At 41.2% G+C, this 26,906-nt stretch overlaps 1 protein-coding gene across 1 annotated transcript in view; it reads right to left on the reverse strand.

Annotated features, from left to right (window-relative positions):
- Positions 1–26,906, reverse strand: part of Cdkal1 (CDK5 regulatory subunit associated protein 1 like 1) — a 554,248-nt gene that overhangs the window by 179,057 nt on the left and 348,285 nt on the right. The window contains 1 exon segment of the mRNA XM_036189139.1: positions 26,571–26,716. Coding sequence (XP_036045032.1) covers positions 26,571–26,716 — 146 coding nt within the window.

Here is a 26,906-nt window from a genome sequence, read left to right on the forward strand (position 1 = left end):
TAATTTGCTTCGAAACCTGACTAGCTTACAAGCTACAAGCCTACTGATCACTGTATAGCAGAGGCATGTGAGCCCTCATTTGGATTGTGCCTTTTCCCCTCTAGCCAAATTCAAAAGATATTGTTTTAAGGAGACCCTTTTCAAGAACGGCATTTATAAACACAGAAAGTGATGATTATTGGCCTACCATTACTTAACTGTTAAAACAAGACAGAAGTCACCATTGGTAATGGGAGAATAAAAGACTAGAAGACTCCACTTAATACTTTTGATAACAGCCAAGAATAATGTTCAAAACCCATGCAAACAATGCACTACAAGACATTGAGTTGCTATGAAGGCAAAAAACAAAGGAACTGAATGTGTTGTTTACATCTAAACCAAAAGACAGGCATACAAATCAATGATCTAGGAAAAGCCCAACTCCATCCAGCTCTACTCAATCCCAGTCTGAGTTTTAGTCTCTAAGATGCTATGTCCACCTTATATTTGAATCAAGCCCTCATAATCCAACAGAGTATATGCTAGAGAGAACTCAAAGACAGTACCTAAACCAATCCCTATTGTAAAGATAGTTTCCCTCAGTCAATCAAACACAAATCTAGGTGAGGATGATTCAGGATCTTGGAGATGGAAGTAAGGACCTGAATCTGTGAGCATTATGGTGAAGCTATTGTTCTGATGGGTCTGGCACAATAAAGTGAGCCTGTTAGTAAAAGCAACATATGTCCAATGATTGTTAGCAGAAAGGAGTCAGAGAACATGCTGAGGGTGGTCTAAAAGACATCAGATGTCCACACTGTCAATTCTCTGTGCGGCTGCAGTCAGGAGCTATGAGTGGCCTCTAGGATCCGAGATTGCTTCTAGCCAAGAAGCCAGTAGGAGTAATCAAAAAACCACAAGACACTGAACTGGACCCATCCTCAGCTGAGAGCACAACCATGGCCATATTGATCTTACATTCATGAAAAGCTGGCTACTTTCATGTCAACTCAACATAAGCCAGAGTCATCAGAGAGGAGGGAACCTCAACAGAGAAAATGTCCCTGTAGTATCAGGCTGTACACAAGCCTGTGGGGTATTTTCTTACTTAGGGATTGATGTGGGAAGGCCCAGAACATTGTGGGTAGTACCATCCTGTGGTGTTGGTCCTGGGTTCTATATGAAAACAGACTGAGAAAGCCATCAAAAGCAAGCCAGTGAGCAGCACTCCTCATGGCCTTTGAATCAGCTCCTTTCTCCAGATTCCTGCCCTGTGTGAGTTCATGTCCTTGACTGTCTTCAATGATGAACTATAATGTGTAAGTATAGGTCAAATAAACTCTTTCCTTCCTAACTTGCTTTTGGCCATGCTGTTTTATCATAGCAATAGTAACCCGAACTAGGACAAGGACCTAAGTGGTACAATGCCACATTTCTATCTATAGAAACTGAGAGAATACATTTGTGTCAGTCAAAGCCATTACATTTGAGGTCATTTGTTATATATAGCAAAGGCAAACAAATACACAGAGTGTGAAATGGGAAAGCCCTGTCACGTTCAGTGAAAAGAAAATGGGTCACAAGAGTGACCAATTCAATCCTCCAGCAAGCTCCCCCAGAGAAGAAAAACAGATCGGAAGACTTATTTGAAAAGAAGAAAGAAGAAGAAAAAGAGAAGGAGGAGAAGAAGAAAAGAAGGAGGAGGAGGAGAAGGAGAAAAGGGGAAGCAAATATATATTATTGTTTGTGTTTTGTGGCAGGATCTTATGTAGTTCAGGATGACTTCAACTTGCTATATGAATGAAGGGAGCACTGAACTTGCCCCTCTACCTCCCAAGTGCTGACAAGTACTACCAAGCCCAGTGAGAGCCTTACTTTCCAAAGTACTTCTTTAAAAAAAATAAATAAATAAACAAAACCAACTTTTTTACAATGAGAATATGCTCTTTCACACTCAGCTTTCTTTATACTTATTCTTAATTGCATCCCACTCTGCTCTCCCTGCCCCCCTTCTCTTGGTGGTCCCCCTCCAATCCTCACACTAGTCCCCTTCCTCCTTTTTCTTTTGTAACATACATTAATGCATCCATTTCCTACTCTTGTTCCTCTCTCCTTCCTTCTCTTATGATGTTTTCCTTCTCTTTTTATGCTAAACAAAATACAAATGAAAATAATAAAAAATGATTTTTCTCCTAAAAAGTAAATGTAGTTACTGAAAATAAATTTTATTATATAACAAAAGAGCAGGTGAGTTAAAAAAAAAAAGTAGGTATTTGATAGAAAACTGATGTTATTGTCCTACAACCTTGAACTTGGGGAAAGTAACCATGTATCATACTCTCCCCACCCTGACTGTCAAGCCCTTCCAGAGGGACTTTCCATGGCAACCCTGACCACTCTGACTCCTTACTTTGACCCTTTTGCCTGTCTTAAACACACACACACACACACACACACACACACACACACACACACACACACACACACATTTGGATAGTGATCAACACATCATGAAAAAAGAGCTAGTGACATTAATTGGATGATGACTGCACGGGACAAGCAGAAAAACAGCCTCCAGTCTAGTGCCTGGGCCGCAGGAGATGTTGTTAACGAGCTATGGAATGGTGAGCATCTTGTTAATGCACATATAGAGGGTAATCCCTAACCATCTGTTATACAACAAAATGAACCCCCATCCCCCAAACATTATAGGTTGTGCCTTGGCCCTCCACAGGCATATATGGGGTAAATAGTGTCCTGAAGGGCAAACCTTAATTCAACAGAATGGCTGCTCTCAGAGTGAGATATATACACAAGGTGTGGAGAGAAAGCAAGCATCTGCAAGTCAGGGCAAGGGCCATCAACAGAGACAGAATCTTGATCTGCTACTTTCAGCTATTAGAACATCAAGAAAACAAATTTTTGTGGTTTAAGCCACTCAGTGTGTGGTACTTTGTAATGGCAACCCAAGCCGACTGACTAATAAATGCTTGCTAACCATTGTGAAGATCAAAGGAGGTAATGCCTACTCAGCTCTAAGACGCTGCCTGGCACAGAATGGACCCTGAAATGGTGCTGAGTATTACGGCTGAGATTGAAGAGCATGAGTCAGAGTTACAAAGAGGTGACCAACTGGGGAGTTCTTTCAACATTCTGAAAAAGGTACTTGAGTCATAGACCCATGCTCAGTCCCCAGGGACTGGATTCTGGTCACTGACCCCGTTGTGCCAGCTTCCCTAACTTCCCTAGTGCCTGGTCTGGCCTGTTGAATTCCTGGACCCAGCCATATTTCTCCCTCTCCAATTCTGCTTAGCACCCTGTGTATAGCATGTTCTAAATCAGACTTCTAGACCAAACCCTCTCAGCAGCTCTACACAGGTCCTCCCTTATATGATGCTACTTTCCTGAGCAGGACACAAGAGTCTCCAGATCAATCATTACCATTCCTCATCCCTGTTCTCATTAAGACCTTCTTTTTTTAGTATTTAAATGTTTATTTATTAAAATATATTTTATTTTACATATCAACCCCAATTCCCCCTCCCTCCCCTTCTCCCGCCTCCTCACCTCCCTCCCACTCTACCCCCATCCACTCATCAGAGTGGGTAAGACCTCCCATGGTAGTCAACAAAGTCTGGCATACCAAGTTGAAGGAGAGCCTAGCCCTTTTCCATTGTATCAAGGCTGAGCAAGGTATCCTGCCACAGGGAATGGGCTCCAAAAAGTCAGTTCATGCACCTGGGATAAGTCCTGGCCCTACTGCCAGGGACCTCACAAACAGATCAAGCCACACAACTGTCACCCACATTCAGCGGGTCTAGTTCGGTCCCATGCAGGTTCCCGAGCTGTCAGTCCAGAGTCAGTGAGCTCCAACTGGCACCGGTCAGCTGTCTCTGTGGATTTCCCCATCAAGATCTTGACCCCTCTTCTCCTCCTCCTCCTCCTCCTTCTTCTTCTTTTCCTCCTCCTCCTCCTCCTCCTCCTCCTCCTCCTCCTCCTCTTCCTTCTTGTTTTTGAATGCCGAATGCTGTTTATCAAAGGAAGGAGGAGGTCTTAAATACAGGCTTACAGCACAATGGGAGAACCCTCAAGGGCAGAAGTTTGTAGCCATTATGAGACCATTAGCTCTGCTACTTGTGAACTGTCTGTTTTTCCTTTATGGTTCTTAGTTGTTCTTTTGCAGAGCTGCCAGCTTAAGTCATGCTGGGATCAAGAATAAGGGGCCTCGGCGGTTTGTGTTCCTGGAGTTGTGTCCATGCCAATGGATACCCACACGCTCCAGAAGAGAATTTGACATCACTGCTGCCGTTGTTGCTGTTATATCAGTGACGACCACCGCTACTACTATTTCTGGGATTGCCATTTCATAACTGGTTACTACAGCTAACACAGTGGAGACCCTGGCAGCAAAAGTAGCTATCACAGTTAACTAATTTTTCACTTTATTGGGCATGACAAATTTAAATCAATAGTTATATACATTTCAAATTGGCTTTGAAAGTTATAAATTTACAAACTCAAGTTCCATTTGCTCTTGGGATACCATCTTACAAGGACTCCAATTTGTAGTAAGGCTCATTAAGGAGGGGAATGGATCAACTGCCTTTAGCCTACTGGTTATGGGTGGGTTAAGACTTCTGTTGGTCTTTTCTGTGTCAAACACACAGATTGCAAGCCCAGTGTCACTTAGAGATCTTTGGCAACAGTTAACTCTGCAGCTCTCACATGATTGAGCCTGTATGATAATGAGTATTCAGAGATGGGTAATGCCTGGAGGGGGGGCACTCACCAACGTAAGACAGAATGCCTGTGTGGCCTGGACAGGTGTCTCCATGACAGGTAAGGTGACCTGCTGACGTCCCATGCAACCTAAGTCAGAAGCTCATTTTTTTCTGTAAAAGGGGCGGGGGGAGACCTGTAGGTCCCTGGCCCCGTTTTGGGTAACTATTGCCTTGCTTCCCGACCTTGACTTTGATATCTTCCCTATGCTAATTCCCTTCGAGATTCCACCCTCCTGAATGCTTAAGGGAAGCTCCTTGTCTGTGTATCTAGCATATTGGGTGTTAACAGCTTAGATGCAAGATTGTAAAACATCAGGAGTGGGAGTGGGGATTTAGCTCAATGGTAGAGTGCTTGCTTGCCTGGCAAGTGCAAGGACCAGGGTTCAATCCTCAGCTCCAAAAACAAACAAAAAACCATTAAGATCTTTTTAAGTGTGCCAGAGGAGGGCTACACCTGAGGTGGGAATGTATAAAGGAGAGCTGTAGGAAGAGGGTGGCTGAAGCGTTCCTATCTTGCTGCTGAGGAATTGGTCCTTGAATTACACATAAACTGCATGGAAAGATTCAATATGGCTAATGTGAACATGTAGGAACATACTCAAAAGGAATGAGACTTAGGAACTGTAAAGACAGCTCAAGGAGATCAAGGTTTCAGCACAGAGAAAATGCAGGTGGCAATAGTCTGCCCATGGTTAGAGAACATATGACCCAGAAACACACCAAACCTGCAGTAAGAGGTACCACTAAGTGCCCTGGTCAGCATCCTGGGGCCCAGGCTGGGTGGAAGGTGGAAGACCAAAGAGTGAGGGTCAGAGGTGTGAGGTCAGGAAAAGGGTGAATAGGAGAACGGGAGAAGGGCTGAGGCACACCGAGAAGGTGCTGAGCAATGCTGCTGTTAGTCACTATCGTACATGCACAAAATAATTCATAAGGTCATGTCCATAACAGATAAAGACACCCAAACAAGCAGCACTGTCTGGAAAGGAAACAGTTCTCTCTGATAACATCTTCGTTAAGACTGCGTATGTGTCTGGTTTTATACACAGGCTGTCTCAGTTTTTCTCCACAATGAATTCCTGGAAAATGCATCATGAAAGTCTGACTTTTCTCACAGGAATAATAAAAACATGGACTGCTGCTCTTCTGTCTGTGACTCAGCGTGGAATAAACTGTGATAAGACTACAACTATACCATAAAAGCAAAGATGGAACAGTAAGCCTCACAATCCTGGGACACAGGAACAGCAGGATCCAAGTCATTACAGGTAGCATTTTAGAATGAAAGGGGACCTCAGGGTTTAGTCCTCTCACTCAAAAGGTGGGGCTCACAATGAAGCCAGAGAAAGTAGTTGTTTAAGACGACATCGAACAATAAAATTTATTCCTTTCCTTCAACTGCAAAGCTGTCACAGACTACTTTAGAGGATTTACCACAAGTAGACAAAATCAGTGTACTTTACTCACTAAAGATGTGTGGTATTCTACAGTTAACCCACAAAACAGAAAAATATAAATATATCCAAACATCGCTTTGTACCACCTAACATTTATATATTAGCTATGACAATAGCATACATGTACTTCTATTTAATTGTAACCTCTGGCTATGGCCTTCACCTAAAAAGAAAAAAAAAAAAAAAAACAAATAAATAAATAAATAAATAAAACAAAAGAAGAACTCAGGCAGAACCTTACATGCTGCTAGCAAACTGCAAAGAATCCAAGTGTTTTGCCATGAGGAATGGCTAAGCAAAGAAAGGAGGTGGACCCAATACAATGTTACATAATGTCTAAACAACAATCATGTATGAAAACGACTAACAGTACCATAAAACTGAATTCTAAAGATGAGAGGTGCACTGTTTGGTGACACAGATGCCCTGGAGTCATCTATGCTCTTAAAATTAACAAATGCAAAATAAAACAACAGCTGTGGGTGCCCAGAACAGTATCAATAGTTGAAGCTCCATATTCTACATATTCTATTTTTCTAAAAAGCTGCTCATGTCCACAATATAAACCACCTTTCAAAAGCAAGGAGACAAAAGAGGGAATTTTTCAGGGATGCCTGAATGAAGTTCATTTTCCTGATGAGTTTCTCTAGAAATGTAAGTGGGGTTTGCAACATACTGCTGTCTCTTTAATAGAAAGAAAAAACAATCAGAATACCTGCATACTGAAGGCATGCCTTAAAAACTTATGGCCCACGGCCCAGAAAAAATGCTGGCTTGGACCCTATCTCAGTGCAACTTCATTTCATTGTGGGTCACCTTGGCCCCACCCTGGAAGTAACTGAAATCTACATTTCAGATGGAAAAATCCTATTTCAAAAACAACAGAAACTCATCCATGCAACTTCGAGAAATGCTAGATGTTTCCAAACGGAAGGAGAAGTCAGAAGAGAGAGACGAAAAGTTCTAGGTGAAAAATGATACTTTTATCTAATTTTGTGGACATGAAAGAAACCCCTTTAACAGAGATCCCACTTAGCTGTGGGTGCATATTCTGGTTCTCACCACCTCATCATGTTACTTTTCTCTGATATGAACACACCCAACAAGAACTAGTTTAAGACAGGAAGGACTGATTTTGGCTATGGTGGAGAAGGCATGGCACAAGAGCAGGGAACAGCTGGTCACACTGCCTCAGTCAGGCAGTCAGGGAGCCTACAAATAAACACTGCTCAGCCCACTTTCTCCTCTCAGTTGAGTCTGGGGCTGCAGCCCCTGGGATGCTGCTGTCCACATTTGGGGTCCTTCTCTCCTCAGTGAAACCTGGCTGGAGATACCCTGCAGACAGACCAGATGACATCCTGTCAAGTTCACGATCAACCTTAGCCACTACATCTTCCTTCCCACTTCCCAAAATTCTCTTTGCTTCCTTGAGCAATGAAAAAAATTGGCTGAGATACTATTTCCTGTCAATACAATAAAAGATAAATACAAGGTCACTAATGACATGCTTTTCGTTTCTTAAGGTTCATGTACGGTCTGGTTCTTTTACTTGGGGTCACTTTTGTTCATTGTCTTTTATTATACATTTAAGCGAGTTTTTTGATGTGAAGATGGATGAATATCCCCCCCCCCCCAACATACATACATATACACACTTTTTTTCTTACAGAGCTTTCATACCATGGTTACTTTTCATGTGGGAATATCCAGAATTTACTGAAGTTATATTGAATGAATGGATTTTTAAAAATGTTTGGATGTGTTTTTAACTAGGAACAAAATCTTTATCCCACGTATTGTTCAGAAAATACAATATTAGCTTTTCTGCAATTGGATATTTTATAAAAAAACATAGTTATAAGAAATAGCAGGTACCTGGCTGAGACATAAGAGATCTCTGGATTACTCTAAGGGATCTACTTTTAGTCTTTAATTAATTAAGCTAACCAGCAAAAAGCCTTTGTACGTAGACTTTCTCTGAACTGCGATTCTGCGCTCTCTCTAGGAAAGGAAAACAGTTTCCATAGGGTCAGGGCAGAAGACATGGTGTCACACAAAGGGTTACAGGCTTAGAACAGGCTCAGCTTGCTGTATCTCAGGGTTCACACATTTTTAAAGTCCACAGTCTCAATCATGTAATGTAACATCTTCCATCTTCTCACTGGCTTCTAAAATGCCTATGATCAGCTACACTGCTCTGATCTAGTGCATGCACAGGAGTAAAGGGCAGGTTTCTCTTCTCTCAGTCTCCTTTTCATGTGTCTCTGTGTATGGTATATGCATATATATGTGTATGCATGAGCTGGGGCCCGCAAGGCCACAGGCAAGTAGCTTTTTCGTAAATTCCTACCACGAATGTTGGGCGCCAGATGTAGCAGAAATCTTAAAGAGTCTTAGTAATAAAATCAAACTCAGGCCAGTTATTGGGGTGAATGCTGGAAGATCAAAGAGACACAGAACAAGCCACAGCTACCTCACCTCGCCAGTTCCTCAGCTGATCCTGTTCTCACAGACTGGAAGCCTATGAGTTCTCATCTGAATGGGTCTCAGCTAAACTGCTGCTAGAAGCCTAAAAGCTTAACCAGCCAAAATGCTTCTAGTTTCTGGTCTTCATGCCTTATATATCTTTTTACTTTCTGCCATCACTCCCTGGGATTAAAGGCGTGTGTCACCAAGCTTGTCTGTTTCCAATGTGGCCTTGAACTCACAGAGATCCAGAGGGATTTCTGCCTCTGCAATGCTAGGATTAAAGGTGTGCGTGCCACCATTTTCTGGCTTCTATGTCTGTCTAGTGGCTGTTCCTTTCTCTGACCCCAGATAAGTTTATTAGGGAGCACAATATTTTGGGGAATACAATATCACCACAACACACTCTCTCATGGTATGCACATATGCCCAAGGAGGCCAGAAGATAGTATCAAGAATACTCCTCCACGGTTCATCTGCCTTACTCATTGAGGTAGGGCCTCTCAATCTACTCAGAGCTTGCCTACATGGCTCATCTGGCTAACCAGCTTGCTCTGCAGCTCCCATCTCAGCTTTCTGAGGCAAGAATATAGGTGGTCCATCACACCCATCCAGCATTTACAGGGCTGCAATCCATCTCCGGTCCTGTTGCTTTTGCAGCAAGTCCTTTAACTGCTGAACCATCTCCCCAAGTCAAGGAGATTTTTAAATAGTAACCTTAACATTAATTTTGTTCCCCTTTCCTTCAACTAAACACATTTTAAAAATATATAAGTAGGAAGAGGAAATGTAACTCTGAATAACAAATTTCTCTCCCAAGTTGAAACAATCTATCCTGGAGAGAGTCATTAAGAAGTAAATAACCCTTAAGGCTCAGAAAGTCCCTGAAACTTAGCAAACCTACAAGGCTCCTGCCTCCAAAGGTTGTATAATCAGTGAGGAAGAGGTTGCAATCTGCTACACTGTTTACAGATGGTGCAGAGAATGCTTGGCTTGTAGCTTTTATGAGTCATCACCAAAGCTGGGGACATTTTTGGTGAAACAGATGTCCTTGAATAATCCATGCTCTTATAATATTCATTAGTTGACCTAAACAAACAAACAAATAAATAAATATTAAAAACCATAATCCTATATCTCACAATTTTCTGGAAATAGCTTCAATTGCTGAGTGAGTCTGTCAGAACAGCACAGCCTCATGCCACTTATCAAGTTATTTTAGTGTCTGTCCCAGACAACAAAACTGCTTCAAGTGTTTGGATGTTTTATTGACTTGTCTCTAAAGTTATTCTACATCACATAACTGTGAAGCATAAACTAGCAATACATGCACAGGGCAACTGTATTTATTTCCTCAGTTAAAATATAACTGCCAAACCTGTTGTTATTTTACTACCTTTATCACATTCATTTAGAAATTAATAAGAAAGAGAATGCCACATGTTAAAATTTACAAACCCTTCTTCAGGTGCTGATGGCTCCCTCAAGTGAGGACACTACACAAACCAAAGCAAACCAACTGTAATGTTCTTCCTCTACATCTCCTATTGTGTACAACTCTCATAACACACTAGAGGGGACTGTGAAAAGTGACGGGACCAGGGTGGATGTGTTTCCACTTATGCCAAACAGAAGCTAAGGAGATGCAATCAATGGTACATAGGAACATATAGAGCGGGTTGGAAAGATGGCTCAGAGGTTAAGAGTACCAACTGCTCTTCCAGAGGTCCTGAGTTCAATTCCCAGCAACCACATGGTGGCTCACAACCACTTGTAATGAGATCTGATGCCCTCTTCTGGCCTGCAGGGATACATAATAAATAAATAAATTTTTACATAATAAATAAATAAATTAATTAAAAAAACATATAGAGCAACCTATTTATTATTTCTACTGTCTGAAAACCTACCCACTACTGTAGCATAAATGAAAACCTAACTGCAAAGTAAAACAAAAATCAGGAATATTTTGGGCAGATACTGTTTGAAGGACAAAATTTAAGTTACCAGAAAATACAAATAAGAACATATACATATACAAATGAGAACCAATTTAGAGACTAAAGTTTAACAGGGTAAGGGGCTGAATTTGACAAGAGATTTGACTTACGTGCTTTAAGACTTGGGCATTCTGGTTCTCCACCATAAACTAATTTACAGAAAGAACACAAAGTGGGTTCCTAACAAAACATTGCCTTTAAGGTCTCCTGAGACTCACAAGAGAGGGTAGGGTAATAATCACCTGCATCACCTTCCCTATATGACTTGGTTCTTCACGAGAAGGACATCCTTTTGTCTGATGAACTGAGCAAAAGCACTTTGCAAGGACTTCATATCACCTGAGAGCAAAGCATGTAATCAGCTCCCAAAGCCTAAAAAGTTTCCATTAGTGTGCATATGTACAAATTGATAAAATGTGCTATTACTAATGTTCAAAGGCCAATGGCAGAAAAAATTAAATCATAATTTATCTTCAAACTTTAAAAAGAAAACTCCCTTGAAAGAAACTGATATTTTCCTTGTATTTATCCTCATGCTTTCAACCTTAGATCATACTTCCAGTCAGCAGTTAACCTGAATGATCTAATCAGAAGGAAATGAAAGATGATTAATACTGATGCAATGTAATCCTTGCCTTGCCTTAGCCTAAACTATACTGGAAAAAGAATTTCCCAAGAAAATCATCAAGTGCTATACATATAGACATGGGCCATGAAACCACCCAATCAAGTATTTCACCAATACAGGCTAGAAATGAACAGAAGTAACACCAAGCAATAGTCTGTCAGCAGCCCTGGCAGGGATGAGGCCAGATGAGCAGCATGGGCCTGAGGGCTGTGCAGGAGCTGAACTCTGCCCCAGGAAGCCACAAGGGGCCCCAGAGGCAGGCAGCAGTGTATACAGTGAGACAGGGGTTGAGCTGGACAGGGGCCATGCCCTCCCTCTCACACACAGTAGAAGGGTTTACTGGCAATGGGCTACAGCTAAGCCAGCTGACCCAAACTGGTATCAGGTCTGAGTATGCGTAAAACATTTTTCACACTTAAATCAACAGTGTGGGAGCAGTTACCCACAGCTTAGCCAGGTTCTGCCACAATCTTTTGTTTGGAATTAACTGAAATTGATTACATCTCTCAGGACTCTGGACAACAGCCAAACCATGAGTGTCCTGAAGACAATTTACCCCTAGCAAATTATGCTCAAAATTCTCTCTGGAACTCGGCATGAACCTCTAGGACATTTATTTTTATTTTTATTTATTCCCATATTAACAGGAAGGACAGATAATGGCAATCTGAAGATTAGAATTCCCGGAGTGCTGCCAGAGAGAAGGCAATGTGCCCTGGGTCACCACCATTCCAAGCTCAGTAGTTTTCATACAACTTTCTGAGTCCATTACAAATACATAGATCTGCTGAGGAACCACAGGTGCAGAACAAAAGTGTCTCATTATACGAGTCCTTTTTCTGTTGCTACAACAAAATACTAGAAGTTGACATATTAAGTTGAGGTTTATTTGGCTCATGGTTTTGGTGGCTGGAAGGTACAAACCACGTGACACTGGCATCCCAGCAAAGGAAGTCTGGCTCCATCACAGCATGGTGAGGAGTGGGGAGGCAAGCAGTTACACACAGGAGAGAGGTCACACCCTGCACTTGGAAGCAGGTGACACTCAAAGGTAAGCTCTCTCTTTTTGCAGCACTCTTGGGGACACTAGCCTGGCCCTTGGAAAACTACCAATTTCCTCTGAAAGTGTGACTTACTGCTTCCTGCAAGGTGCCACCTCTAAGGGTTCAGCTACCTCAATACACTCACACTAGAACCCAGCTTCCCACACAGGCATTTCTGGAAGACATTCCCAACCACCTCCATGTGACAGGCACTTGCACACTGGCCTTTCAGATTCCTGGCCTACTCTTCCGTTATTTTTTTTTTTTCTCTTACCTTAGGATTTTAAGACCCCACCCAAATACCTATTATAATTAAGAAGGATAATACCTATTATAATTAAGAAGGATGGGTTTCCAGACATTTTAACCAAGACTTCAATGGGGAATGAGTGCTGTGGAAATCACTCTATAAAAAAAAAACACTGATTGGCCAGTAGCCAGGCAGGAAGTATAGGCAGGACAAGCAGAAAAGAGAATTCTGGGAAGTGGAAGGCTGAGGCAGAGAGACTCTGCCAGCCTCCACTATGAAAAGCAACATGTGAAGATGCCGGTGAGCCATGAGCCACGTGGCAACTTATAGACTAATAAAAATGGGTTAATTTAAGATATAAGACTAGATAACAAGAAGCCTGCCACGGCCATACAGTTTGTAAGCAATATAAGTCTCTATTTACTCGGTTGGGTCTAAGCGGCTGTGGGACTGGTGAGTGAGAGAGATTTGTCCTGACTGTAGGCCAGGCAGGACTGGAGAAATCTCCAGCTACAAATGAGTTCATTGAAAAAGTTACCACCAGCGCCCACAATAGTAGAAAGACAGACTCAGGAAAGCAACAGTGTACAAATGGAAAGACACTGAAATGTGCGGAAGCTGGCACCACCAGGGCTAACTCAGGATGCTAGTGTAATCCTAGGCAGGGAACATGGCCTTTAGCCACTGAGCCATCTCCCTCTCCCACTAATTCTAATTCTGATTATCCTACATAGAAGTTGTTTGGAGATAAATTTTGACTCTTCATGATCTCAGCAACAAAGAGGATGTCACCTGAAGAAGGACTCTGGAGGCTGCTTCAGGCTTTCACAGGCTTGCATGCATGCAGACATGCATAGGAACATGCACCCACTCACCCACATGCACCTGCATACATATAAACAGAGCAGAAAAAGAAACCCAAGTCAAAGGGAAAGAGGGAAGGAAAGAAGAAAGGAGAAAACAGAATATGAAGAGTCAGGGAAGCTGGGCTGTGGTGGCACACACCTTAAATCTCAGCACTCTGGAGGTGGAGCCAGGTAGAGCTCTGTGAGTTCAAGGCCAGCCTGGTCTACAAATCGAGATCCAGGACAGGCACCAAATCTACACAGAGAAATCCTGTCTCAAAAAACCAAAACAACAACAATAACAACAAAAAAAGAGACAGGGAGAGCATGGGAGAATATGAGAATACATGAATGTATGAATTAATTTATCTGGCCTTCACTGGACATGAATGGGGACACCTTCTAATTTTATATGCTCATGATCATGTTAATTACACTGCCAAAACCATGTATCCCTTAGTATATTTTCCTTTACTTTTTTCTTTACTTTTCTTCTCTAGAGCAGTGGTTCTCAACCTTTCTAATGCTGCGTCCCTTATGTTGTATGATCCCCAACCATAAAATTATTTTTGTTGCTACTTCATAAGTGTCATTTTGCTATTGGGTGTTTTTTTGGTTTTTTTTTTTTTTTTGCCGGAGCTGAGGACCGAACCCAGGGCCTTGCGCTTGCTAGGCAAGTGTTCTACCACTGAGCTAAATCCCCCACCCTTGAGTGGTTGTTAATTATTAAGCAGCACAATGTTATTCATTAAGTGGAGCTGTTTACCATGTGAGGAAAGCCACGAGGTACAACAAAAGCCACTATAAGAGTTTACTAAGGGAAGGGAATAGAATGGGTGTGCATAGGTTTATGGAATGGCCGTGCAGGAAGAGCGGGGGAGGAATAGGTAGAACCCACTTTTATAGATTTCCCTGCACATGCGCATATGGGCTTACATAGTTACGCCATGCAGGTGCATACATTACGTGATCATGCAGATAATGGATTATATAGGACATAAGGCCCTGGGATAACTAAGCATCTTGTCAATGCATGCATGCTCATGGGGGAGTGGCTAGGAATTCTAACAGTGGTGTCTCAGTTCCTAAGACAATCAATCAGACATATATATATATATATGTTTTCCTTGGGGTTGAGAACCCCACAAGTTGAGAACCACTGTTCTAGAGGAAAGAGAGAAAGAGTAAGAGAAAAGAAATGTTTCCATTACCTCAACTTTTTAGACTAATAAATAGGATCATTAGTATGGTGATGAGGGCTAAAATCTCAAAGGTTTTGAAATGGAGGTAGGAGGTTCAGGAGTTCAAGACCACCCGAGGCTTCATTACAGCTTATTTCATAAGAACACAAACAAACCAATAAGAATTTAGGAAGGGGGTATTAAATGCCCCCTTGGGACATAAAGAGCTAATTGGTAAAGGAGGTAGTCTGAGGAAGAAACAGTGTTGACTACATTAATAAGTGTTCTAAAAATGGAACGAGCTTAAAAATTAAATTGGGAGCAACTTTTAGGATTCTCTTCATATGGCCAGACAAAATTAGTAAATTAAATGCTCCTACTGATGATTTAGCATCTCCTGATGGCCTGTTGGCAAACATTCTGAGGGATGACTTTGAATCAGGAGGTCACATGCTGTCTGCCACTGTGGAGATGATGCCTCCTATACATATCCAATTAATAGGAAATATTTCCATCACTATAATGCCCAGCAGGCAAGACAGTGTATTTAATCACCCACACCAGCAGAGCCTCTGGGCCTCTATGACACTGAGGGGCTACCTACAGCTTTTGGTAAAGATATGATTTGCATTTCATGGATCTAAGCCCATAGTATTTATGCTAGATGGCCTCCAGTCTATTTTTGAATGTGAAACAAAAGTCCTATAGGAACTCTAAGTCTACAGCCAACACCTGACACTACAGTAGGAAGATTGTGACACAAATCTAAATTACAAAATACACATAGGACACTTGCAGTACTATAACAAATGAGCTCCTGTAGAAACAAATTGTCATAAAACTAAGACAGAGAGGCCCTACATGAAAAGCAATAACTTAGTAGCTAGGACAACAGAAACGAATTAATTAAAAACAAGGAAGGAAAGAAAAACTATGTAGGCCAGGCAGTGGTGGTGCACACCTTTAATTCTAGCATTTGGGAGGCAGCAGCAGGTGGATCTCTGTGAGTTCAAGGCCAGCCTGGGCTACTGAGTGAGTTCCAAGAAAGGCTCCAAGCTACACAGAGAAACCCTGTCTTGAAAAAAAAGAAAGAAAAAAGAAAAAGGAAAAAAGAAAAAGGAAAAAGGACAACCTATGTAACACACGAGTATGATAGAAGACACCGCAAACATCACACAGGGTAGACCAGGTTCAGCCTCCCTTATCCACTAAGTCAATAAACTTACTCCATGGAAACCTATCATTGCCTTGAAATGACTGTAAGAGGAGGACCACAGTAGTCACTTCCTACCTTTGCAAAGAAAAACAGGGCAACAATAAATAAAAAGTAACCACTAGAAACACAACTGTTAGATTTCAAACCAGTAAGGGTTTATTCTTCTCTAACAGAGTGAACAAAACCAAAAACAGACAATACCACTGTAGCTGCTCATAAGGGAAGAGCAACCTGGGCATTATATACACAAATATGGCACCCAGGCAGAAGGTTCTCCAGGCCTTCATGAAGGAATCTGTGTGTGTGTGTGTGTGTGTGTGTGTGTGTTCCTACTGACTTAGCTCCCCCCTCCCCACCCCGACTGCGGGGATCACAAACCTGTACCATTACACCTGGTTTTGGAGAGAAAGAATAACTATCATCAACAATATAAATATTATTGATATGTATAAAACCAGGCATAATATCCAAGAATAATGATTATAAATTCAATTCTTTTTAGGGGCAGCTATTAAAACCATAAAGTGAGGATGCTAAAAACTATATACCCTGATAGAGAGATTCTTGGTGGTCCCTTCATAATCGATTCATTTCATCTAAAAATAGATGTATGGATGCCTGGAATAAACCGCTGTACTTCCTAACTTCCTTTGTGCTTAGGATTCAATAAGACATATAAAGACTTACATATTAATACAACTTCACACACAGTGTCTTTTGCATGCTTTCTTGGTGTTTGGAAATACAAACTTGAAGGTTAGCTTTGAATTAGTTATTGTGAGACTTGAGATAGTAAGTCCTGCTAATGATAGCTGAACATCAAAGCTACCCGGAGCCATGGGACTTAAGGTCTATCCTGTAACCCTGGGGCTCTACACGCTCCCTCTGCCAAGCTCTGATCTTCATTGACACTCAATGATCAGCCTCTACATTCTTTATTCTACTGCTTTTATTTTTCTCACTTGAAAACAAGTCAGACTGTAACTTTAACATGCATAAAAATGGGCATGCACATGCTAGTGTGATCTAGCTCACGCCTTTTCTTATACCTGTAGGATTAAGTACATCACAAACAAGATCAAACAAATACTTTTATCTAAAGACATTTTTTATATAAGATCTGTGACTTAGTGTTTTCCCTAGACAGAAAACAAAACAAAACAAAACAACAACAAAAATCAACCATTCATGTACTTCTCCTTTGCGGAATTAACAGACTTCAGTATAGCAAACCAAACGTTATGGCTATAGGCATTTGTATAATAACTATGATGAATAAGATCAGCTCCTAGAACACAGTTTTACTCACGCCTTGATGTTTTACTCTTAACATGCATCTGACATAAACTGACATAGAATTTAAGCATTTTCTTTTTTGAGTCAAGATCTGGCTGTGTAGTCAGGCTAGCCTCAAATGGATAAACCTCTTGCATTAACCTCCCTAGTCCTGGGACAACAGATGTGTGCTACCACATCCTGCTTGGCTTTTAGGAGATGAATGTTAAATCTCAGTGCTTTTGCTAACCAAATGTAAACACACTGGCTACTGATTCCCCTCCTGCTTGCTCCTGACTGGGTAGCACATTGGGTTCTGAGCCCTGTACACATAAATTATACATACATGCATAGGGGGTTACCTGGGCTGTGCACATCCCACTTCACTGTTACCTAGCTTCTGAAGAAACACTGCCCCAGAGTAGACTATTTAGATGAAGCCTAAGGACGTGCACAGAGAATGATGCTACTAAGCACAAAGCCAAGGAAGCAGAGGGCAGTGACTTGGAGCCCCATGGCCTGGATTTGCACAGGAGGCTGGGTGCCTACCACTAGAAATTCAGGCTGAGACCAGCAAGGATTTGTGTCTCATGTTCCAGGTACTTTGCTCCAGGAATAAGAAGTGCACCGTAGGAGAAACTGACTTAATTTAAAATTGTCACCACCTAGATTATGAAAGAAAACATTGCTACAAGCTATGACAAACTTGGACAGGAGAGAAGGCTCAGTGGTTAAGATCACATTCCACTCTTCCAGCAGATCAGTGGCTCATAAATGTCTTTAATTCTAGCTTCAGGGGATCCAGCATCTCTGTCTTCCAAGGGCACCTGCACATACTCATATTAAGACACACATACATACATATGATTAAAAAATAAAATAAAAAGATGTGATGACTTGTACTGAGTCTTATTTGAAGATGTTCACATCTATACTTCATTAGGAAAATCTACAGTTTCATTCATTGAACACACTGGTGCTGACAAAGACCTTATAACTTCTTCTCATGGTCCTATCCTTACACATGTCAGATCTTCTAATCCAATGTCCCTCAGCCTGGACTACCAGCAACAATACAAAGGAGGAGAAGTTGACTACCAGAGGAAGTTGACTATGTCTAGGAGAAGACTTGTGTCATTTTAAGCAGTCGGTTTAATTGCACAGACTGTTTTTGATTGCTAAACGGCCATTCCTGATTTCTTCTAATCTGGGCTCAGTTACTAGCTCTGTGACTGGTCATTTAACCTTCCTGTGCCTTCATGTCCTACTCTGTAAAGTGGGGACAGTAATTTCTTCCTAGTATGTGCCACTGTGGGAGCTCAATGAACCGATTCATAGATATTTGTGTCAGTAAATGCTACCTGGCCATCACTGTCAGCGATTAGCTGGCAGGCACTCCCAGGACACAGAATCTCTAAGAAGGCTGAGTACTACATTTTATTAGAGGAATCTGACAGTTTACATGAAAAGATCAGTAAAATTTCTCATAATTAATGAAAGCATAAGTACAGCAGCCTGAGGAGGCTACCCCAAGCCTGCTTCTTAACGGGCTCCAAATGGAGTGCACTCACTCGTCCACACCACCTCCTGACTGTACAGCCCTCATTGCTATATACAGTGAATCTATGCACAAAAGCATGTGCAGGGATCTCTCTGAACATATATTGAGCACTGTGCTAGGATCTGTGACACAGCTATTAATGTATGAACATGAAGACCTCTCTTTTTAGACACTTGCATGTGGCAACAGCTTTAACAGACACCTTATTAGGAAAAGAAAGGAATGCAGCAATACTAACTTTTTGCTATTTTTTGTTATATATCACATAGTAACCAGCTTGTTCAGAGGTAGCCACTCTGGCTAACATTTACCCTTTACCACCTGTCTTTCTGTAAACTGCAATGTCCCTTGACTTCTGTGGAGTTAGCTCTTTCTGGGTCTCTGTTATGGCTAATCTGGATCTTCAATTTGACAACATCTGGAGTCAACAAAAACCTAGGCAGCAGGTTATGCCTGTGAGGGGTTATTCTTGATTGCATCCTTCGAGGTGGGAAGACACACCCTGATTCTGGGCCACACCTTCTAGTGGCAGCCCCCATAAAAGGGCATGGAAGAAAGAAGCTTTTGCTTTTTTTGCCTGCTTAATCTCACTCTCCCTGGCATGTTCATCTATTCTGCTGCTAAGGTGCTCCTTCTCTGACATTAGAGCCGCATCTGTGGGATTCGAACATACTTTGAAGACCAGATGAAACATCCAGTCTCATGGACTGAACAACCATCAGATTCTTGGTCTTTCCAGAAGATAGCCATTGCTGAGATTAGCCTTTAAGCCAGCCTGTAAGCCACTCTAATGAAACCCATATATAGTCATTATATAAGATCCATTCCTCTAGAGAAAGCTGACTAATACAGTCTGCTCCTCCATTCGCCTCACTTCAGTGTATCACAGATCATTTTTCCTTCTGTCATTTAAATATTGGTGTTCTCTTGACTCATTCTTGGTGTGCACAGATGCATTCACCCTCACACACACACTGCATCTGCTCACAAGTGCTTACTTCCAGACCTACATGTTTCATTTGCTTCCTGAGCCTGTGGCATTGCTACACCCTAATTCCAGCTCAGGATGGAGCCAGTCCCCTTTGGTCCACAGCTGTATCAGCACTTACCCTGGAAATACTTTCCTGGGCATTGTTTTGTAGAAGCAGGGAACCCCTTTAGCTGGTGCTTTCTTCCTCTAAGTGAATTTGGATCTTTACAAGACAGAAGCGTGGAATTTTGGCCCCAAACACCTTTGCAATTTCTCAGCACCAGCTTGAATACTCTGCTGTCTTTAAACTTCCTCTGAAAGCCAATTAGTACACCAAACTCATCTTCACTCAGGATACCAGTAGACAGTCAGGATGAAGTCAGATCACCAACCAAAATATCACAGGAAAGGTGCCTCGCCCAACTCCAGCTTATGAAATTTCACAAATTAGGCCCCACTCACTATCTGTGTTTTTTTTTCAGTTCTGTCTTCCAAGATCCTACCAGAATGGCCCTTTAAGCTCTTTTTTCCAACATTCAAAGGCTTTTAAACCAAAAGTACACACTCTTCTACCCACAAAATAGTCCCAGCGGCTTAAGAATCACAAGTTGATCAAGGCAGTGGTCCGGTTCTCAGTACCAATTTCTGTTCCAGTTTCTTTCTGTTGCCGTGATAAAATACGTTGACAAAACCAACTTGTGGGAGAAAGGGTCTACTCTGACTCACAGGTCATGGTGCTTCCATGTTGATCACTCTCCACAGGAGTCAGAAGACAGCAGAAGGCGCTGCAGCTTAGCTTCATTCTCTACTCAGAGTCCAGGTCACAGCCAGGAGCAGCCCCACCCAGGGTGTGGGTCTTCCCGCCACAATTAAAGAATCAAGATGCCCAGAGGCTCATGTGCCAGGGGATGCTAGATGAAATCAAGTTGACAACACTAACTGTCACAACAATCCACTCACCATTTCTACCTGTGTCTGTTACTTCTGTCATTGCTACAGCTAAAGAGTTGAAAGGAAGCAACAGCTGGGAAGACGAAGACGGGTTTATTAGGTCTCATAGGAGGCGAAGACATTACGGCAGGAATGCAATACTAATTACATATAATAATATACTAATTACATATAATAATATACATATACTTTATATATACTGAGGCTTGGGCCTGATTAATGTTGTAGGTGACTTTTAGAGCAATCAAGTTAACCAGGACACAACTCATATTCCCAATCTTATACCATGTCTTAATTCATTCCTTCCTTCCTTCCTTCCTTCCTTCCTTCCTTCCTTCCTTCCTTCCTTCCTTCCTCCCTCCCTCCCTCCCTCCCTCCCTCCCTCCCTCCCGTCCATATGAGTGTGTGTGTGAATCGTATGTATGCAGGTTCACATGTGGAAAGATGATTTTCAAGAGTTGGTTCTCTGCTTTGAACGGGTCCTGGGGCTGTCCAGTTTGTGAGGCAGGCATTTTCACACACTTGCTGGCCCGACCACATCTTGAGATCAGATACCAAGGAGCTGTTTCACATCCATACACGCCTTTACCACCTCCAGTCTAAAAGAATGCTGCACCTTTTGGCTCCTCACTAGCTGCTGGCCCCATTTGTGGTCTCCATGCCTGGACAGCACACCACATTAGTTAGAGCACTGGTGAACAATCACACACCTGGGCTTCCAAGAAGGTTCTGGTGTTCACTGCATGACTTTGGACAAATTGCTCACTGGCTTTGTCCTTGAGGAATAAAACTGTTAATACATGCAAGGTTCTTAGCATACAAGTAAATGCTCAAAAAGCTTAACATTAATATTATCATGTTATCATTGGTGTTATATTGATTTCATTTAGTTAATGTTAGAACCAGAAGAAGAATCACAAGTTGAAAATGACAATAATAGGGTGCTATTACACATTAGTTTATTATGACAGATTTCAGAAAAAACTTTTACTCATTCCCACTCCTCTACTATTCACGTGATACAAGGCAGACTGAAGCCATTTGTACTGTCCGAGCGGCTAAGCGCTGGTGTAATCAGAAGACAATACACAACTTGACTGTGAAAGCATTGACCAAGAAAAGACACTCATTATAGACTCCTACCTCACAGATCTGGACTCAGACCTGTGTCTGAGGGGTACAGCACTGAGCCAGAAAAAACATACCAAAGTTCAGAGGATGATAGCCTTTTGTTTTCTGAGAGGATAACACAATCATAAAGCCTATAAAGTGGCAGGAATGGTGTGGCAATATCTCTTAATCAGGTAGAAGGAACTGAAAAGCCAAATCAATAGACAATACACTCATTTTCAAACAAATGAATTGAACTTGGGGTGTTCACAACAGTGTGTGTATTAAAACACACAATAAAAAATTACAATTCTCTGATGGTGAATGGAACACACACTGCAAAGAACGTCAATGTGTTTTTCTACCTGACACTGAAATATATTCACTCTGTTAAAAATTCTGAACATAGCAACAGAAACAAGTGAAGAGAACACCACTTTGTAAAGCAAAATGACAAAGATAAACTAGTGAACATGACACCAGGAACACCCAAGGAGTAGCCTAGTTAGAGGCACCGGAAATGACATAATCCTGGAAAGCCAGTGAACACTTCTGAGGACATTATTTACAGGAGCTTATTTAGTGAACACCAACACATCTGGAAATTCAGCTGGAGAAAAATATAACTATCTAATCATTGCTAAAAGGGATCTTTTATTTTTCTTTATACAGATTATTTTATTCTGACACATATTGCTACTTGTATCTTTTTCTCTTTCTGTTTACTTTTGTCCTCCTGTTTTTGAGACAGGGTCTCATTCTGTAGAACAGGTTGGCCTTGGAATAGTGGTGATCCTCCTACCTCACGATTCGAAGCACTGGAATTACAGGAATGAGTTACCATATCCAATCACCACTTACACTCTAAGCCACTTGGAATAAAACCAGACAGACAAGGTAGAACAAAACACAATTTTAACACACTTCACCTTTTTCCCAGTGTGTCCTGGTAAATGGGCACGTGGTGATTCTGACTAATGAAAGGAAAGATAATCCAGCATGTGGATAGATTAGTAGATTAGTAGGATGCTTTCCCAGAGAGGCTGGGGATGATGGGGAATCCCCCTAGTACCTTTGATAACAGACTCAAAGACAGGGAATCCTAAGAACAGTACATAACATAACAGTAAAAAAAAAAAAAAATTCTCAAATTGAGGGAAAATACTCCAAAATTGAAAAAAAAAGAAAAAAAAAGGGAATGATTAAAATCTCAGGAATACATGAAATAGTAAAATGTAAGATAAACCTATTAAAAATATAAAAGCAGTCTTTAAAAACACAGAACTGCACATATTGCTTTGTTCAACAGTTCTCTTCATGTTCCTCCAAAGTACACCATGCATTTCAAGACACCATCAATTCATTTAAATAATAAAAATAAAAGCTAATAAATCTGAGTAGACATCAAGTCATATGACTCTCTGTTTGTGGCCAGCTGTTTTAAATGAGCATATCAAGTCATTTAGTCTCTCTCTCTCTCTCTCTCTCTCTCTCTCTCTCTCTCTCTCTCTCATTTTTGCAAAGGCTGCATGATTTAATAAATTCCCATATGCCTCAACATGTGCCAACCCTACTAGGTTATCTTCAATCCAGCTGCTGTTATGAAAATAGCTGCCAACTTTCAAATAACTGAAGAGAATAATGAATCAGCTACGAGTTGGCTCACAGGTAAACTTATATTGCTCCAAGCTAAAACATGGACCACTTTCAACTGTAAAAGAAAATTAATTAAAAGGAGTCCACCTCCACTCCACTGTGTGAGAAACAGGGCTCAATAGACTTTGAATTTGTAGATTAAAAGCCTGCAGCTTCAAGTAAACTCCCTAAATCTGTGGATTCCAGACTTAATGCTGTATGTTATGGAAAATTTGGGAAACGCTTCATCCCTCATTCACAGCATAAAGATCTGTGAGCCTCACAATGTTGAAGGAAGAAAACAAGTGACTCCTATTTGTTAAAGATTCATTACAAAAGGCTCCAAAGATTTTAGGGGAAATGAGATTCATATATATATATATGAATAATATATATATATATTATTGTCAAATAACAAAATTAATAAAAATAGGGAAATAAAGCAAAGAAAACATGAAAATATACCAAATACACCAGTTTACACGAGGATCATTTAGTGGTCAACTGCTGGACACAAACCAGGATGTGCAAAGCTCTCTAAGAATGAAAACATCATACTGAACATTAATAAATGCCAGACAAAACAGTATTATTGGTCTTAGAGCAATCTCTAGGACCTCTGTATTTCTAAAATAAGCACAAATCTATCTTGCATAAAGCCATGCTAGTTTTTAATGGGGAAAGGAATTATAAAATGAGTAATAATAACCTGTATAAATAAACAGTCCATCTATTTCTAACTGCCCATAGTAACTGAGAATTATTCACTGGATGAATGAGATTCCTCAAGGGTCTAGACAAGGAATCTCTCTGTCAGAGAACAGAGCTGTTTTGCATTGCCTTCATGAGTAGAGATGGACTGTTTTTCCCTACTTTTATGGTCCCGATGAACTTTCTAAAACCATGCAAGGACTGCTTTGTTCATAGTGACAATGACATTATAGGATACCTGAGATTTTCCCAGTTATCTCACTGACTTTGTCACACAGCTCTCCATTGAATTCTACTCATTATCTAACTGTGAGCTTCACTATGACAGGTTTACTTCTGTCCTTGCTGTGTGAGGACAATGCATACTCAATTTTAAAATCTCCTGGAACTATAGATTAGCTATCATCATACTTTATACTCCACAGTTGCAGCCATCTGAGCTGAAATTACGGATGCACATGTATGGGGTGGAGTCTATTCTCCAGGCAGCCTTAGTACCTATATTCTCCAGGGACCTCTGGCATCTGTGATGCTGGGAACACTAAAGGACCTTGTGAGAGCCCTTGGTTCAAAGATCTTGAACTAGTCAAATACATGTTGGGAAACTACAGAAATGCCACAGATAACTGAGACTACAAGGAAACAACTCAGAGTTTAGTCTATGAAAAATGGCAAGGGATGACTTTCTAACATATTAATGTGACTCCCATTATACATGGAGGCTGTTGAAAATGTTCAAGATAAAACACATTCAACAGGTCAATCTTCAGAGTACCATGAAAGGTGTGTTGAGAAACTATTACCCAGTTTAGTTAGCACAAACGACTGAATCAGCACTTTCACAAACTGAGGCAGAGCAGAGGTGCTGAGTCCTCAGTCTCATTTCATCACAGTAACCCAACAAAGTACTTGAATGGGATTCTGCTCTATTCTGCACATGGGGATGCTTGTCTACACTGGTAAAATGTGTAACATGCATGAAATGTGCCCATTCTTTGCTGCCACTTTAATACATGAAAGGTATGAAATTTCAAAGGAATAACAATTCACTTGCTATTTGGAAAATCTCCATTGTCATAGTGCTTGGAAGGAGTTTATTACATGAGACAAATTTACCTACAAAAGGAACCATAAATGCATGGAAAGGATATGGCACATGGCATACACTTAGCATAAAAATCCACATTATTTAGCTTGGGCCAGTTGTACTCAAGATCCAAGAGTGTAGGAAATGGAAGGGATTTGCAAAGATTCTATGTTACTTTAAAGGGTACACAGACAATGCTAGAATTATACAATCCTATTTCTTCCTATTTCTGATTTGAATATTTGTTTGAATGCACCCTAAATGTCTTTATTCTTGGTGATCAGAATAATCAAGACATGCCTAGAGGTGGGAAAAAAAATTAAAAGCCATGTTAAAGAGGAGAAGAGGAAATAAGAGAAGATCTGTAATAGTGTATGCCATAAAAATTAGTGAGTAATTAAAGGTGGAAAAAATAATCGCTTACAATTTGTATAAAGCAATCATACCCATGTAGGACAACGACATGATGCAAGACCACATAATTATGAATAACAAGATGGAAACAACAACAGTGGGGGTAAAACATAAATTACAGACAGTAGAGAAAACCACAGCAGAAATGTGCCAAGATAGATGATATAATCTCAGATGTGATGATGGTACCCTAGATTGGAGGAGGGTCTGGGTGACCGTGGCCAGCACCTCTGTTTCCTGCCTTGTCTAATCATAGTATGCACTCCATGTTTGGAAGGGAGATTTTAAAGAACATAATTATGGGCTGCAAGTGTTTTTCTGTGGAAACAAAATTATCATTCATGTCTGAGATTGTGTAAATATGCCTTAATTTTGGTCAACAGCAATTTAAATTGAAGAAAATAGAATCCTCCAGCCTCCCAGTAAACTGCAAGTACTCAAGTTAACTACAGGCATCAGTGTGTAAGAGCAAGGCAATTCCAGACGCTGTGAAAATGCTAGTCAGGAGAAAATGATCCACTCTATAGCGACAGACTTGGTCCCTTCCTCCATGTCAAAGTCAGCTCACACCTTCAAAAGGCCACATGAAAGGAGATTTCAAGGCTAGCAAAGGGAGGGCAGTGCTTAGCCAGCAGGTCAGGTAGGAAGATAATCACAATTTGAACTGACGTAGGAAGGGGGGCAAGCTTACAGAAATCAACAGTGCTCTGTGCACACATGGAAGGGGAGAGAAGAAACCACATCAAGGGCCCCAAGGCAACTGCAGGCTTCCAGAGCTTCAGGACTCTCACCCTGTACCGCGCACCTTAACTGCAAGGCTGTAGTAGTGCCCTGCTACCACACACCGTAGGAAGAAAGGAAGAAAGGAAGAAAGGAAGAAAGGAAGAAAGGAAGAAAGGAAGGAAGAAAGGAAGAAAGAAAGAAAGAAAGAAAGAAAGAAAGAAAGAAAAGAAAGAAAGAAAAGAAAGAAAGAAAGAAATGGTCATTTTCCAAAGTGCTAACAGACTTACTTCTCCTTGAGAAAATCCACAACTCTTTTGAAGTCGGCCACGCAGTACTCTCTCTTCATGTCCATGAGCACGCTGTCAGAGGCGGACTGCACAGGGATGTGGAGAAAAGCATAGACTCTGGGGTGGTTGAGGATTTTTGCCATTTCCTGAGAGAGATGGTAGGAAAAACATTCATCATTTGAACAAAGCTGAGACAGTACTTTCCTTTAGATAGAAACATAAGTGCTGGTGAACAAATACTCAAAAACGGACTGATCATTGTGACTCTAAGGCAGCATCAGCAGGCACTGATCTATGCTCACACAGGGTGTTTGGAATAGCTTTTGGAGGGTTCCA

Source organism: Onychomys torridus, chromosome 5, assembly GCF_903995425.1.
Source record: "Onychomys torridus chromosome 5, mOncTor1.1, whole genome shotgun sequence".
Taxonomy (NCBI): Eukaryota; Metazoa; Chordata; class Mammalia; order Rodentia; family Cricetidae; genus Onychomys; species Onychomys torridus.